Raw genomic sequence first — 18126 nt, 5'->3', positions numbered from 1 at the left:
AATTTATGTTGCAAAGTAAGAAATTCATTAAGTTTTGCCCAATTTGACGACTTTTCTTGCCACATTTGTTAAGTGAATTACTGAGGTAAAATTAGTAACATGATTGTTAAGTGAATCTGGCTTCCCCATTGTCTTTGTTTGTCAGAAGTTCACAAAATATGATCACATGATCCCAGGACAATGCAACCGTCATAAATGTGAACCAATTGTCAAGCATTCAAATGTAAATCACATGACCATAGTTTGTTATTACGTGTCATCCCATAAACTATGATTTACATTTTCTCTGCAAAGTAGGTGAAACTTTGGTTTGTTAAAATAAGTAGCAATTAATTCCTTGAATGCTTAAGGGAAGAAAAAAGGAGAGAGTCCATGAAGCCAAGGGTAATTTTTACAATAACAAATAATGTTATGCTTATGAAGTAAGTCATCAGCTATACAAAACCACTAATTTGTAGACAAATGTAATTTCCATATTTCAGGACCATTAAAGTAACTATTTACATAAATAATATTTTGAGAAGAATTTTTGTTCACATGAATGGCCAACTTTGTTATTTCCTCTCCCAGGCAATTCATTCATTTTTGAATGCCAGCAGGATGACTGGACTGGTCGGTCAGATGCCATATTTTTAGTCTTCTTAACTGAGAGGCTGTCCTTTCCCCACTTTTTCCTTTTTAATTGTTTTTTCTCCCTCCATAATTTTTTAAAAAAATATGATCTAATTGTCATCAGCCCCCAGTTTTAACACATTTGGATACCTTACTCACTGCCCCACTTTTCTTAGCAGTTATAGCAGTGGGATAAGGATGAAAATCAAAATGACCACTGAGAAGCAGTGCTTAAAGAAGCTCAACCATAAACCACAAGCTGATTTTCAGGTAGAAAGTTTGGGCATGGAAATTATTTTATAAGAACTTAGTTTAATAAACTAACAAGATCTGCTTCTGATTTCTTGCATGCTTTACAGATAGTACTTGCTAAGCCACACAACTTGGATTGAAAACCCCATTAAGTTGAAAAACCACGTGATTGCACCACTTATTGAGAGCAGTTCTGGTTGCTGTCCTTAAGCAAGGACTGCAGGGTTATTAAACAAGGACCTCAAATATCTATGACTTCTGACTTCCTGCTAGCTTCCTTATTAACTTTACTTGTAAAAGCCAATAGGGAAGGTCACAAATCATAATCATATAAATATGGGACTTTGAGAACTGGACATAAGACCTGTTTGAATCCTACTGCAAGTTTGAACAATCACTAAACAAATGCTCATTAAGCAAGGACAACCTATATTGTATTAGTGACTGAAATAAATACAATGAAGTAATAAAGTATGTATTATGAAAAGTCAAGTAACTTTTAATCAGCTTTCTTACAACAAAAAAATGAAAATTAATTAAAAAATAAAAAAGAAGAAACAACCAAACAATTAAAAAAATGCTTCTGAGTTAGATTTGCAGATTAAAAAAAAAAAAACAAATTGCAGTAACCATGTATTGGGAAATATAAATGAATTGATAACTATTAAGGTTTTTAAAAACCGAAGAAAGCTTTATTTGTTACAATGAAATAGGGATACATCCTTTTTTGAAAAAAATAGAGGTGTTAGAGTTAGAGATGATACAAATAAAATTGTTACTGCAAAATTTAAAAACAGCATTTCTTGTTAGGTACATTCTAGTTAATGTAGCTATGTTTACAGCTTAAAGCTCTCTGTACTAGTCTAGTTAACACTTCAATTAAATAAAGCATTGCAACATTGCTATTGTGTACATAACCTGCTCATTTAGAAAGGTAATGATTGATGAATAACCCAGCGACAAAAAGAAGATAATTGTTTAGATTACCATTTCTATTCTGTATTAATTTTATTTATGTAACCATGGCTATGGCTGATAGAGCCATAGCAGCTATAATCCCTGCAGGTTTAAAAAATTATATTTCATTGTTTCAAAAAACTTTTAGATTTTCAGACAGCTATTCAAAAGACAAATACATATTTCCTTCAAAAGATATAATTTAGGTTCCAGGATTATTTGAGTAGAATATGAATTCTTCAGAAATTTTCAGAATCCCTATTCTTCTCTTACTCTTACAATGATTGTTTTGTTTTCCAACAACATAGAAATGTTGAGGAAGAAGAAGCATTCATTTTTATTGCTAGAACTTTTTAAAGGTGGGTTGTTTTTGTTTTTGTAATCAACAGAATATCTGTGAAAGGTCTAGATCATGTTTTATGAAGCTTCCAAGATCCACAAGGTTCTTGTTAAGTAAACTTTGGTGGTTATGACCTTTGGCTCCTATGGTGCATGAGAGGATATGAATGCACAAGGCATTTGAAATACTAATTGCCTTAGAGACCATGCTTCCAGGCCTCCCCTAAATATTCCCAGAGATTATCCCAGTGTGCATTTCTTTCACCTTAGAATGTATAGCTTAACTTTTGAGGTTCTCATTTTATCCACTAGTCCTGGTCATGATTTATAAAAGCTTCCCTTAAAGGCCAGCTAGTAACAAAAAGGCTTTCTCTTCCACTTCTGAGTAACTAGGGTTATTCATCTCTTGACTTCTGTGTTTGATCAGTTTAGAAAAGACACTTGATGTACATCATGCACAAGAGACACAGATGGAGTAAAGATCACATGCATACTTATATGGGAATACATTTAAAGGGACACTTTAGCCTTTGCTTCTGAATAAACATACAAAGACATAATTATGTTACACATTCTTGGACAGGATTTAAATTGTCTTTTTAGATGTCATCCCTGAGGTTGTTTAAGCAAGTCCAACTTCCTTCCTTGATTTTGCTCATTGGAAGCTGGCTGGGAAGGTTGCACATGGCGATCACAGGATGCTGTAATCGTTGTAAATAAAAGCCGATTAAGCTACCAGTTGAATTTTGACCTCAAATCACATTTTTTAGTGCTGTTGTTACTTAAGTAGTCACTAAATGAATGGTCTTAAATCAAGAACTACCTGTACAGATGCTTGAAAATTAAAAATTCCTACTCAGCAAGGGACAGTTGCAAGGGTGACTTGACAGAATCAGAGAGGCAAGTTCTGTTAGAAGCTTTTCATCCCTGTTTTTAGCATAGTGAAATGCTTGAACTTTATTCTTAACATCACTACTCCCCTTTAAACATTTCCAGCAGTTCACACCACATGCATCCTCTTTGCTGGAGACGTAAGTCAGAAGAAGAGCTTAATATCTTTAAAACTTGTTTATTCAGGATGAAGTTTCAGATTTTGCACATCTGCACTGAATTAGTTGCAGGAGCATTCTTTCTTTTTTTTTTCTTTTCTTTTTTTCTTCTTCTTACTAAAAAAAACCCCCGGGGTCAGCATTTGCCAAAAGAACAAGATTCTCCTACTTCAACTTATTAAGGGTTTTGCCACAATTTTGGCTATCGGAGGATGGGTCATGACTATATAATAGCACGCTGTTGGGGAGGCAAACTCCAATTTTCAAACTGCTATATTCGTGCAATTATCAAGACCACCAGCAGTTTAAAAGAAAATATAAATCTTGTCAAATGCTCACATGTGTCCCTTAAGCAAGTTGTTAGCAGTTTTTTTAAAAAAGGGGGTGCATATTTTTGTATATGCCAAAGATAGAACCACTCTGTATTTTTGGTTGTTTTTTCCCCCCCAATTCAGCCGTAATCATACTCCTGATTACATAAGATTAAGTTCCATTGTGCCCAATTTATGTTGTAAATTTTAAATCTTACAATGTTTTGCTAGATCAGGCAGAATTTATTTCTGTATCTTTGATGGTGTATGCAAAATAATGAGAATTGAAGGTAGAAAGATTCAATTGCAGTTTGTGATTATAAATTTGCAGGCATCAATATTTGATTTCAACTAATCTCAGAGCTGATTTGCCAAAAAAAAAAAAAAAATCAGACCCTAGGCTCTAATGGGAGGCATCAACATTTCTGCAGCCGCTTCAATTTTTTGGGCAGAGTGAGTTGAAAAGATCACACATAGAAGAGCTTTCTAATTTTAGAAATTTAAGCTCTATAATTTCAAGGATCTGCTGAAATAATTTTTGAACACTCTTCCTGAACCTCTTTTAAGGTAAGGTTAACACATGTGAGGAACCAATAGTTCCCGAATTGTGTGGCAAAGGGCATATTAGAAAGCTTTCCTTACCAGTATAGAAAGTATCCTCCTTCACAATAACAATTTTTGAAATTAAAACTTTTCCTAAAAAGTTTTCTACCTCTTAACGGTTTACTTTTGGCATGACTAATTGACAAGGTTAACTTTTGGGAGGAACAATGTATTATATAGACTTTGTGCAAACTTTAAAAAATGTCAGATATCACTACTGTCTATTATTATGAAATCTATAATATAAAATAGTACAGTTCATATACTGTAGTTGAAACAGCAGCTAAGCAATCTCAACTCATTCATGCAAACAAAAAGATATATTTGTTAAAATAAGCCAAGACACAAAAAGTTGCAGAATGGAAACAGAAATTACTTTCGTTTATTTTTGAAAGAGAGGGGGAGGAATAAAATGGAGACTTAGGAACTACAAACAGTTTGGAAAAAGAGACTCAGATATAGTTTAAGAATTAAGGACGAATAAGCTGAAATGATTTTATGTGTGTGACTGGAGAAAAATGGAAGATCATAGAATAGATTTGGGGAATCTTATGTAAAGTATCTTAAAGGAAAGAGGAGTTAAAAAAATTTTAAAAAATTGAGTCCCTATTTCTCTCCACTCACCCACCATCTATCAGAAAAGTGAGTCCAAACAGCAGGAGAGTACTTCCACGAGCACTGTGAAAATCAGGCGTGGTGCAAAGATGAGCAAATTCATTGGTTGGTGAACTCAACCATTCCTCCTCCTCCTCCTCCTCCTCTTGCCACCCATACTTGAGTAGAAACCAACAATAATGTTTTGGACCCTTCGAACCAGAAAGCCAGCTGTATGTCGAAATTGCTTTCACATCTCTCTGAAGTTATTTGAAAGGTCCTGATTTGATCTGATGCCCTGAATTGATTAGATTATTTGACTTGTTCAAATAATTCAGTCAGATTTTCTTCAATGCAGATAACCCCTTCAAAGATCTGAATAGGAAAAGTCGACCTGTATATAAGATATGTTGGGTGGAAGTATCAATCGCTGTAAAATTCAAAGTTTGCTGTGTCATGTTTTTATGCACTAATCATTCATCCAAACCCCAGGAAAGGATTCGAAGTAGTCATGAGGATCAACTTACATTTGTATGTTTTCCTTGTACTTAATCAAATATATTGAATGTAGGCTTACTACACATGCCAATGCGTGTGTGGCGGAAATACATTCCAAAGTGTCCACAGAAACCACAGAGGATTTGTAGGGATTCATCTTCCAGTAAAGGAACAATGTTTCAGTTGCCTGTAAATAAGTACAATAGACCATCTGGCAATTAATTGCATTCTTGCAAGGAAAAGATTGAGACAGAGATGCCTTTATTCATCCCGTATTCAAATCTAGTTATTGGTTTTCTGCCTGCATTTGAAGGTAGTCCAACAGACAAACTATCAGCTGGGCAGCACTTGTATCTCAAGGATTTTCAGCAGATTTTGGAACAGGCCAGGTCCTAAACCTAGGTAGCTTTAGTGAAGCTCCACAGCTTTCGTATCAATTTACATTTGGGAAAGTGTTGCAATTTTGCAGTCCAAATAATGCATGGAGTTTTATTTATAAACTAAAAATACCTTGATGTTTTTCTTAAATTTTATACCATGAAGTAGCCATGATTCCTGCAGATTTAAATTAATCTAATTTCCCTGTCTTCTCTTTTACATCTTTATTCTGTAATTTACATAATTCATTGCTTCATCCAGTTTCTGTTTCCCTCAGCCCAGTTTCTCAAATCAAGAAATCTAGAATCTTACTTCCATCTGTTTTGAAACTTTCTCTTGTCTCCTGCAAACTGGGTTTGCATGGCAGAATAACCTTCTATGAATTATATCTGTGTATACTAACTGCTATCTTAGAAAGAATCTTCTTTTGCTTTGACCCATAATTGTTTCTTATTAGATACTCTTAACCAACAATCAGTAAGTTTAGTGCCTGCTCAAAACCAGCAATGGATCTTTGAAGCATTTTTGTTCTTGTTCTTAGGTGAATGTAGAAGAAATGTGCTAATCATTAAAAGAAAATTTAGGAGATCTATTGAGCAATCTGATGTCTTCACTTGCATGAAGAACTCCAGATTTTAAGTAATATAATTAGCGATGTGTGCTTTGTATGTAGATAATGAAAGACATTTATTGTGTTGATACTTCAATTCTGGACAAGACTCCAATCAAGTTGTTTCCATTTGCCTAACATTTACATTTGCTTTATTTCCTCTGCTTCTTTTAGGTTTTTGTGCCTTTGGCATATTGACTTTTCATTTTATGATTCTGTGGCATATTGATTTTTTGGCTTCTTCTTTCATGATTGAATGTTTGGAATTTTGCTTTAGAAATTAAGACATTGAAAACCAAATCATAGGTTTCCTTCAGAAATAACAGTAAGCATAAATAGAGTTTCTTAGAAGTAGTGTAATCCATTGATTCTCATTTAGTTCTTGAAAATTATCTTTCTCTTTTGCTTGAGACCTTTTTAAAAGTTTTAATTTAGTTCTATGTTTTAGTTTCACTAGAAGTAATTAGTAAAATTGGAGTTCAGAGTACCTATTTTGAAAATACGGCAAAAAGTAATTAAACTTACGTTTCTCTTTCAGTGAGCATAAGCACTTGATTAATTTGTGTATTTTCATTAAATTGTCTTCAGGTTTTGAGATTAGAAGATGCTAGGCAAGCATGTTTTTACAGCTGATGCATAGTATTGCTATCAAGTCCAAGGTATTTCCTGTAAATGTGGAAATAACCTAGTTAAAGCTTGTGAAATGTGCTAGTAAAAGCATGCTTTCCGAAGCAACAGAAAAATATGAGCAAGTATGAACTCATCCATGATTGTAAGGACCATTGCATTAATAATTGAATGTAAACACAAGAGGTGCTCTTGAAAACATGCCTATGGTGATTACATTAGCATCACTTCTGTGCTTGCTTGCTTACTTACTTGATCCTTAGGCACAATCATTTGCATTGATCATGTCATCCATCTTGAAGCATGTGCCCTAATGTAAATATTCCCGCTTCTGTCTCATATACTTCCAGGAATTTGCAGGTTTGTGATCCTCTTTTCATTTCCAGTCCTCCATCTAGAACTATATAGCAACTGGATGACATAAGCATATAATTTGGAGGCAACTATAAATGCTGATTTATAGCACTCCAAAAATGAGTAGTTAATTTCACCGTGCTTTCTAAATAATGCCATGTAACACATTTCTTTTTGAAATGGCCTTTCTAAATGTCATGACTCCATATAACGATGCTTTTAGTAGAAAATCATTGTTGATGGTTTGAGTAAATGCTCATATAGCCTTGTACTTTACAGTGTAAGCAAAAGGTCACAGATATTCAGAATGACTATATTTTGTTTTAAATGTCCTTAATCTGGTACTCCCGAGACACTTTGGCGCCTATCCTCTGGAGCAAGGTTCTCTCCAAGAGGCAGATGGCCTTCACACTGCTGTTATTTAGATGAGCTGTGAATACCTAACTCTTCACCCAGCCCTTCAACAAGGGAAAGTGTGATCCCTCATCTTATCATACTTTCTATCTTTATGCTTTATTGTAATTTCTTTGATTGTTGGGATCGCCCTATATTAATTCAAGGTTGGGTGCATACAAGTGAGTGTTATTATTAAATTATTATAATCCCCATTATCTCAGCTGGCAGAAAATGATGGAATTTTGATCCAATACATTAGGATTATAAGCAGAATCAGTACTAAATAACATTAGTTAAGAACAATCATTTTTAATGATTTAGGAGTATTCTTCTCCCCCCCCCCCACTTCCTCTGTTATTATGTAGCTTGTGGTATAATAGAAGTGAGACTCAACCATGAAGTCTTTTTCAGAATTGTTTGCTATTTTGCCTGAGAATAAGTTGTGTGATAAAATAATAAATTAAAAGTAACACTAAAGATATTTAGGAGCTATGAAGAAAGTGCTTCTTTAAACACTGTAAAATAAAACTGGAGATGAGAGGAGAGCCACCACTCATAACATTCTTAAACAGGAAGATAAGATAAATAAGATTCATGGGCATATATGGAAGATACATCTTCCTGTGGTTTAGACTAGGGTGGGTAACAATAGCAATTTTATGATCTGTGGACTTCAATTCCCACAATTCCTACATCAACATGGTTGACTCAAGAATTCTGGGAAATCCACAGGTTATAAAGTTGCCATAGTTGCCCATCCCTGACTTCCACTATTGTTTTCAACCTTGGCATTGTTGAGGAATTCTGGGAGTTGAAGTCCACACACCTTCAAGCTGCCAAGATTGAGAAACACTGGCTTAGACATATGGGTGCAGTCATAGCAGTAGCACTCTTAAAAGCCTTAATCCAGAAGGCAAGCTTGAACTCTGAGGATTAGCTTAGGAACTGTTGTACCTGTGGAATTACTTGCAATTCTTGACTACACCTGAAGCTTATATTTTGCAATGTCTGAAGAGCAATTGTCCAATAAGTGGTGTAATGATGCCAGAAACGCCCACAGCTTTTTGATTTTATTTTATTTGGTTGCTTTTGGGTAATAGGCAGTACATGGTATTTCAAATGAAACCAGCTGGACCAGTTTTTCTAATTATGTCTCCAGAATTGTCATTGCCTGTAGGGTAAGACCTGGAACAAAGATATCAGGATAATTCTAAAGTTTGCAACTCTTAAAACAGTAACAAGATCTTACACACGTTTCTGATTTAATATCAAAGCCATGTTATACTTCTAATTTGGAGATCAATAAATTGCTCTGAAGTATTGCATGTCTGTATCCTGATATGTATGTTTTCTTTTCAATATCAGATTCAGCGACTGGGAAATAACCCAATCACATTTGTGTCATGTGGACTCTTTTTGTCAAATGTATAAACACAGAAATATAAAAACAAAACAAAACAACACACACACACACACACACGATTTTAGATTGCACAGAAATGTTTGGTACAGCAGAATGAAGTAGATGTAAGAATTCCAGCTATTGGGTGATGTGAACTACAAACTACATTTGTAACATCTTTAACCATGCTGAGTTGAGTAGAGCTACAGAGGTAGAGTGGAGGATTCCATTTTATTATTCAGAATAACACATTGTGTTATAGAAATAATCACATTGTCATATAGAAAAATAGGCTTAGCAAGTCTGCATATGAAGAATATGGAGATCTGTCATTTCACTGGTCAATAGAGCACAGATTTGTTCTTCAAGATGATCTAAAGCTAGCATGACAGTAACTCATTTAAGCAGATCAGTACTGCTTGTCCCATACAGACTCCTTTGGAAAACAAAATAAACAAGTCTTGTGAACTATAGTAACCCCCTGTTAATTTATTCAAGTATATTGAAGTTGAAATAGGTAACCCAAAGTACTAAAAACTAGTTCCACTGAATGAGCGGCTCCTTTTCTGATAAATCGAATTGTCTGTATATGAGCATTATTTAATGGAATTAGAAACATTTTTTGGTTAAATCACATCTTTTTATTAATGCATTTAAAAAGCCATATAAGATCTTAGAGGGAGAAGCAGAGAGAAAATCTGATTCATAGAAGAGAAAAACAAAGCTTTATTTTTATTCTAAAAAGGATGATATGATAGCTTGGAAATACATTAATAAACATAAAGTACCTGCTGCAACTGGTTAGATACTCGGGGGCATTTAAGAGAAACTAATACAGTCAAATTTAACCCGCAAAATCAGAGGAGCAAACCAGGGGTGGGTTTTTACTAGTTCTGTCCACCTCTGTAGAACCGGTAGCTCTGAAGAGCAGCAGACATAAAACCGATTCTATGTTTGCTGATGTTTTTGTCCACCCGCCCATCGGGGCTCTTACCTGACCTTTATTTACTGATTTTTTCAACTTCAGCTACTGTGCGAGGCATAGCTGCAGTTAAAAAAGCAGGAAAAAAGGGCTTTTTGAAAGGCTGCTTCTCTGCACGCAGCATGCTGATGACACAGCGTGCAGGGAACCACATCATAAATCACTGAACCTCATAAATGACCGAACTGGTAGTTAACCCTGTCGAATCCCACCCCTGGAGCAAACCCATGTGTCAATAGACACTCTCATCTACAAATTAATATCTGAGAAGTAAACATAAGTATCTCTTAGTCTTCATCTTCTTCCATAACTGTTGTTACTTCACTTCACATCATTTTCCCTTCAGTATCAGCTAGAAAATACTATCTATAATATGCAGTATGAAGGTCTGGATTTTATTTCAGATGGACTGGTGCTATTATTGGAATTGAATTGGTTTGTCAGGGGGTCAGGATAGAGAGTCTTATATGCTGCTGTTCCAAACTACTACCCAAAACAGCTGCTTCATTATGAAGTTCTAAAATACTGTGGCTAATTTGTTGCTCTGAATACCCTCTTATGTTAGCTGGTAGGCCAACTGGAAAATTAGTAGTAAGTGTGCCTGAGGCATTGAGTACTCTTGGGTTAGATCTGAGTATTTGGTATGTAAATGCAAATCATTTTGAAAGACCAGATAAATCATCAGATGTTCAAGCAAAGAGATCACTGTCCCAGACACTGGCAGTAATATGGAATTATTTGGTACACCAGTAGATTTTGAGCAAGTGTGAGCTTATGATTTCAAATATCTGCAAGAATAAGGACACAAAACTACACTGTGGGGCTTGATTGAATTCTACTTGGCTTTGATGGTATATTTGAAAAGCAAACTTATATTGAAAAAAAGTGCATGAGCACATTTTAGCATTCTGAAATATACTACTAGTTTCAAAATTAACAGTTCAAATCCCTTACTTTGAGCTAATTTATTGTCCACTTTTCTGCCTGTGATGACCCTCACTTTATTGACTATATTTCCCACTTTTAAATGGAGAATTGTGATTTAATGGAAGAGGTAAATCACCTTTTTAAAGTGAAGTTAAAATATCCTTCAAGACAATTTCATTACAGGTGAGAAAAGACAGTCTGTAGTTTTCTTGGCAACAATATGCCATTTCCTTTTTTCTGGATGCTTTCTCAATTCCACAGCTTTATATTTCCATGTGACCTCCCCCAAAACATATTGGATCCAGTCCAGATTACATTTTTTATATCAGCCAAATTCAACCAGTTGCTGCCAATACTTCATTACTAATAAATCATTTGGTGAATAGATTTTAGCAGTTACACTGTGATCGGCTACTGTATTAAAGCTATACAATCTTCAATAAAACTGAATATCCTTTTAAAGAATATACCTTTCTTTTTTGCAGATTATTATAGGAGAGTTCTATCGGATCCACTGCCTGAAGGAGAAATCTCGATCGTTTATCCAGAACCCATACATTGCAGCATTATACAAGCAAGTGGGCTGCTTTGCATTTGGTTGTGCTATCAGTCAATCCTTTACCGATATTGCCAAAGTGTCGGTGGGACGCCTGAGACCTAATTTCATTGCAGTGTGTATGCCAGACTTCACAAAAATCAACTGCTCCCAGGGCTATATACAAGAATATCAGTGCCTTAATCCTGATGAAAGCAAAATCCAGGAAGCAAGGTAAGAGTATTCCCCCCCCCACCCCCCCAAACAGATGTTTATAGCTCAACCAAAATGATGTCCTTTCGTCTATGTAGATTTCATAAATCTTTCTGGAAAAAAAATATGTGAAAGAAGAATGCAAAAGAATGTTAACATTGTTGGGAAATCAAAGTTTAAAAAAGCAGTTAAGAAGAGTGTGTGTGTGTGTGTGTGTGTGTATTGGTTTGTCTATTAATACTGTAATAGAAACTGGAGAAAGGGAGAACTCATTTATAGTCAGGATTTTAGATAAATTATACATACCAGTTTAATTCCACTGTAAAAGTGAATTGGACAGATTCTCTCAGGAAGACACCGTCTGTGAATCTATATGGCATACTAAATACGTATTATATGCTGTATAAGAGGAAGTGTGCTTTCTCATGCTGGGTACAGTGATGATTGCATTGTTTCCATTTTCTACTTTTCAAGAGTATGTGAATGCACTTCATAGGAAGATTGGATAGTAATAGCACTTAGACTTATATACCGCCCCATGTTTTGCAGCACTCTCTGGCAGTTACAGAGCCAAAATATTTCCCCCAGCAATCTGGGTCCACATTTTACCAGTCTTGGAAGGATGGGAGGCTGAGTCAACCTTGACCTTGTCAGAATCGAACTACTGGCACTGAGCAGTGAGTTAGTCTGCAATATTGCATTCTAATCACTGCACCACCATAGCTCACAATAATTGTTTAGTAAAACCAAACAGGAATATTCAATCTATTATTGAATGTTACCTAGAGTCACCTTGTGTGAGATGGGGTGGCTGTATAAATGTTTGCAGTGACATTTTTTGATTTATACTACACATAGATCAGTTAATATTTCATCTTATATGTCTGCTGTCTTTGTAACAAATGTTCAATCCTGAATTAATAGCTACAAATGAATTTGGATAAAATAAAGAGGAGTTTTAATTCTGTGGATTTTTCACCTTAAGAGATGAGAAAGCAGAGTAATTGACCATTTATTCAAATAACAGAGTGAATGCAATGCTTTGTATTTTTTCCTTTTCAGGAAATCATTTTTCTCTGGACATGCTTCCTTCTCACTCTATACCATGCTTTATTTGGTGGTAAGTGTCAAGGTTTTTTACTTAGCAAATCATATGTAATCTCTCTTTCTCTCTCAGGTTTATAATGAGAAATGAATGAATATTATGAACCAGAAAAAGTAAAATATCACTAGTACATATACTTCATGTAATAGAATAATAGATTAAAACTTTATTTATTAAAACCTAGAATATAACTTAAAGGGCTTGTCTCTTAATCATAGTTCCTATATTGGATTGTTTATGCAAGAATAAATCCATGTTAAAAAAAAAACCTCTGTTATTTATGAAATAGGATAGACACAGTAATTTAGATTCTACTAGTTCATAGAATATATGGTTGAAACTAACTTGACTTTTACAAGTTCATCCACACATAAAATTGCTTGGAAAATGCAGCCGTGTAAACATGAAGAAATGCAATCATGTGAACAATGTTTATTTTGGCTTCCAGCCATCATTTCCATATAAAACAATGTGACAAGGATCCCGCAATACTGGTTTCTCTCTTTACATTTTTAAGAGTTTCTGATAGTTGTTTTGCATCCAGGAGATCTTAGATTCAAATCAGGGACATAACAGGTTTTTATCGAGAAGATCCAGAATTCAAGTTGCAGTGATAGTGTTAGGAAGGACTGAAATACTGGAAGATCTCTGAATTTCAGTGGTAGATTACCACGAGTTTGATGTTCCAAAAATAATATTTATTCATAAATGTGGAACAAGTGCTTGTTAACAAAAGGGGCAGAAGTGAAGCAGATAAATCACTACGTTTGGAAATTAAAAAGCGGCAAAAGCTATATTAAGAATGTATTGGATGGAATGGGAGAAGAGTTACCAAAGAAGGAGTCAATAACCCTACATAGAATATATCAATTGATAGCCCAGATTAGCTGGTTGATGCACTTAAAAAAAAACACCACATCTCTGTTCAGGAGGAGTAATAAAATAAAGCCATGTGGCACAGGTATGTAGTCCCTCCCCATGTGTCAGCCTTACTAGATAGATCACACTAGAAAATCAACTCCACTGGAAAGATGCCAGAGATTGAGATGAGTTGTAGTACCAGAATCTTGTGAGGTTATACTGCACCTCCACTTCCTTATAGTCCAGTGAATTCAGAAGCCATCTGCCTGAGATGGTTTTGAATGTTATCTCATTCTAGACTTAACAGTGTTTTACACTTTGTTGATTTGCCAATGGACCTTGTATATCTCCATCAAGGTCATCTTCATTACTCTCTACACTGACATATCCAACCTTGGCAAATTTAAGATTTATGGACTTCAAGTCTTTGTTGTCTAGGAAATTCTAGGAGTTGAAGTCCTCAAGTCTCAAAGTTGCCAGGGTTGAATACCCCTACTCTATACCATAACACCTTGATTGAATCATCAATGCTGACCTGATTGAAACAATAGCTCTGATTGATGGCAAATATATTACTAAAACTTTACCCCCTCTTTCTCCCACCATAGTGTTTTATATGTAACAAAATATTCTCCTTCCTACAGCTGTTGCAGGATTACTAACCACAAATAAATAGATTGGCATTAGAACCGTAATTAGGGCCAGAATCTGCTTCCCCTGAGGAAATTAAATCAAAATCCACTCAAAATTGATCTAGTGTTTGGTGAAGTCTCATGTATACCCAAAATTTCACTATGGAAACTTGTTTTAGGTATAAATAAAATGTTTAGTAAAGCAAGGAATACAACAAAGGCTTTCCTACAATGTAGAGGAGAATATTTGGACGGATGGATGGATGAATTTGTTTTCAATTACAATTGTCTTTCAATTCTAAATGAGACTAATTTTAATATATTAACTTTTTAGTATAAATTAAGTTTAATATAAAACTTTTAGTTTATTTATATTTTTGTCATGTTCATGTAGTGTATATTGGAGGTGTGGTGACCCTTTGAGAGCTGTATGCAATGAAATTTCATTTCAATGTATGTTGGTTAGTGTACATTTAAAGTGACAATAAAATTATTCTAAGTCTTTAGATGCAAGATTTTAATACATTAACTAGATTCTGCTCCTTGTTTTTTTTAAGTGTTATTTGCTTTATTAGTATAATATATAAAAATTCATTCCAATCAAACTGTGTGTTGTCTGGGTACAATTGTTTTTAGGCTATTATAATCAGGGTATTTACAATAACATTCATCACAATAATAATACTGTAATAACAATAATATTTAGCTTGTCCATTTTAACAGATTTATCCTTTTTATGTCCCTGTCTTTCTAATTTCTGTTTTGATTGTCTAACCATTGATAAAATAAGTCCCATGTCAAAAAGTATTTACATTTTGTGTTTTATTACATCCATTTGATTTTTTTGATCTGTGTGTGTGTGTGTGTGTGTGTGTGTATGTGTGTGTGTGTGTGTGTATGGTTCTTTCTGTGATTCCCTTTCTAATCTTTGGTATTCTTCCTTTAGCATTTTCTTATTTTGTTTCTTCTTATTTTTCTTCCCCATGTAAATTACAGCGAATCCCCAGATATACATTTTAACAATATCCCATGAATTTGCAGTGAAGTCTCTCCTTTCCTGTTCTCTTTGAAGAAAAAGTGCAATTCTTTTTCCATATTTTGTATAAATTCTGCTCCTTGTTAAACAGCCTAGTTGGCAACCAGCATTAAAACAAATCCAGGTTAACTAATACTACCTATGAACTATGGTTGGTTGATCTTGATCATGAAGTGTCATTTATTAGCCCAGAAAAATTGTTAAGGAAGTCAGCATAATTTCAAGTTTATAGGAGAAGTAAAGACATTTTGGGGAAGGGGAGAAATAACAGCTCTTTATTTTAACTTTAGAACATCATTGTAGCCTAGAGCAGCAATTCAGCCACTTGTCTCCATCAAACAACACTTGAATCCTCTGAAAGATTACTAAAAATTCTTGTGCTTTCAAGAGTGTGGCTGCACCCACATGGGCCAGTGGGTGACATCAGACAGAATTGGATAGAGAAATACAATCTTAGAAATGGGTCCATTAATTTGAATCTCATGCATTCTTCAGAAGGATTGGAATGCTTGGAAATCCTTATCTGCATGGCTGCTCTGTACCTAGTTTCATTACAACGGCATCAAGAGCGCAGAAAACAGCGAGAGGAGGAAAAAAAAGCAAGGGTACAAAATATACACCCTTGCACATACTTCATTTCATCAGAAAACATAATGAGATAATGTTAGGCTGCTTATCTGGCATTTGCATACATTGAGTGAAAATTATAATTATCTCTTTCATTAGGCAAAAGGGGTAAAAAAAAAAAAACTCCTTTACCCAGAAGCACTCCAGGAGCAGGGCAGGTGGATTTGACCTGCCCACATAGTTTCACTCAAAATTTCTGGGTCTGGCCTTTTTTTTCTTTGTCAATGAAAAGTGGCTCTGCCCTTCCTTTCCTCCGCTTGTTATGCGAAAGTGCTTCCTGGCTGGAAGTAAGCTGGGTAGAACTCCTGAAAGAAACCTTGCATAGGTCAATTATGGGTGGAGTAGCCCTGAGCTCTTTGGAAGGAAGAGGGAGAGATTTAACGAGTGATTTGTGATTAAAATATAACATGGGAAAGGCCCCTTTTTTCCCCTTTTGAGACTTTCCAACAATCTGTAGGCCTCATATCTGCCATATTCTTAGGTATGAAATAGGAATACCAAGGAAGGATGCAGACTTGAACATATGAAAACATTAACTATATCTATGAATTTCCTATTACAATTCCTTCTTGTTGCTGCCTGAAAAGATAAATTAAGACAACTCCCTGCTGTTATTCCTCCTCCTTTCCCCTTTCCTCTTTAAGTTGGTAGCAATCTTTGTAATTTAATTACCATACATCAAGGCTGTTTGATAGTCTATGTGAATTTATTTCCTCATATTTTCTTCTCTCTTTCTCTCTCTCTTTCTGAAAGGATTTCAAGGTTACTCTGTAAACATTTATACCGTTTCCTCTCAGCAATGCTAAAATAATATGGCCAGTGAACTAGAGGGATGAGCATGCAACGCAAAAGCAGTTAAAATTTGATTTTGTTCCCAGCAATGCATAAATGGAGTGTTTATATTTTGGCTTTTGGTTATTAGCAATGAGGCTCATCTCTGGCCAGCATGTGATGCATCCAGCCCGTGGGCCGGTAGTTTGACAGCCCTGGTCTAGATATTGTACAGAGTGAAAATCAATCTATACCTGGCCTGCACAACTCATGCTGAAAGAGCCACAATGATAAACTAAAAACTATCAAGAGCTGAAAAAAAAAAATACTGGGAAGTGTCCATCAGCTTCTTTCTGTGGATAATGGAGGAGCAGGAACATTGGAGCTGGCAGTGGTGGCTCTAAATTTATTACTTTTAAAAAAATTGGTGGGTCTCACAAGGCTGTTTGGCAAAGTGTATGCAGCCTGCAAGATACATGTTGTGAGGCCTGATCTAAACCATGGATTAGCACATTGTATGAACCCAGTAACTGCAGTGGTTATGTAACCATCTCACTGGGGGGAAAAGTCTGATAAAAGTTTAATAGAAGCAAATAGCTATTTGAAGAATCGCATTGGATTTATGAAAGTGGGATTGCCACTACTATTGTCTAGAGGGTCCTAGGAGGATGAAGCTATGATTCGAACTGGTATCAGTCTGAGAGTACCTGAAAAGGCTCAAGATCTGCAAATTCTTTCACACTGTACTGATAAGCCAGGACAAGAGCACATGTAATGGAAGCGTAGCTATTTGTGAAATGTCCTTGTTTGATTGAGCACTGGAAATCTCCACAATAAATCCTGGAATTGCTGCCAGTGGAAATAGATGGGTAAGAAAAATAGGTGCAAGGAAGTTTTAAGATTCACCTTTGGTTTAAATTAGTCACTCTCGGTTTGGATTCTTTTTAAAAATACTGGCATGCTCAAACAAGTATTTTATTGCTGCTGTACTAGGGTCTGTCTTTGCATGTTTTGTCTCATACAAAAATGTTGCTAAATGTTTTCCTCCCTATAATGGTACATATAATCAAGGCCCTTGCTGGTTTTCAACCTGTTGAGAACTTTCTGGCCCAGCTGATCATATAATTAAATGCAACCTGTTATACTACTTTCATTTGTTAGAATTTGAAAAAAATGAAACTTGAAGTGCTGACTAATGGCAAACTTTTCAATAAGGTGCTAATTTTCTTTCATTCTCAAAATGAGGAAGGAGCAACTATTGAGGCCATTTTCCTTAAAGAATTATTTTGTCTACATTCTAGACCTCTAGGAAATGGATGTTCATGAAATTTGTCAAGGTTGCTGGTTGTGGCTGTTGTTGTTTTTAATTCCACCAAGATTAAAACTGTGTTCCCCAGAGCCATTGACACATTAGAAATTTTAAAGCTTCTGTATTTAAAGCTTTTGTAAGTTCAT

At 35.2% G+C, this 18126-nt stretch overlaps 1 protein-coding gene across 1 annotated transcript in view; it reads left to right on the top strand.

Moving 5' to 3' along the window:
* Positions 1-18126, top strand: part of PLPP3 (phospholipid phosphatase 3) — a 74440-nt gene that overhangs the window by 37050 nt on the left and 19264 nt on the right. Inside the window, exons 3-4 of the mRNA XM_026707174.2 lie at positions 11377-11660; positions 12702-12759. Of these exons, the coding sequence (XP_026562959.1) occupies positions 11377-11660; positions 12702-12759 (342 nt within the window). The remainder of the gene's footprint in view (positions 1-11376; positions 11661-12701; positions 12760-18126) is intronic.

Source organism: Pseudonaja textilis, chromosome 3 (genome assembly GCF_049901715.1).
Source record: "Pseudonaja textilis isolate UNSWEBS1 chromosome 3, rPseTex1.2, whole genome shotgun sequence".
In the NCBI taxonomy this organism is placed as follows: domain Eukaryota; kingdom Metazoa; phylum Chordata; class Lepidosauria; order Squamata; family Elapidae; genus Pseudonaja; species Pseudonaja textilis.
Note: the sequence above shows the minus strand (reverse complement) of the source record. Positions and strands in the feature narration are given on the sequence as shown.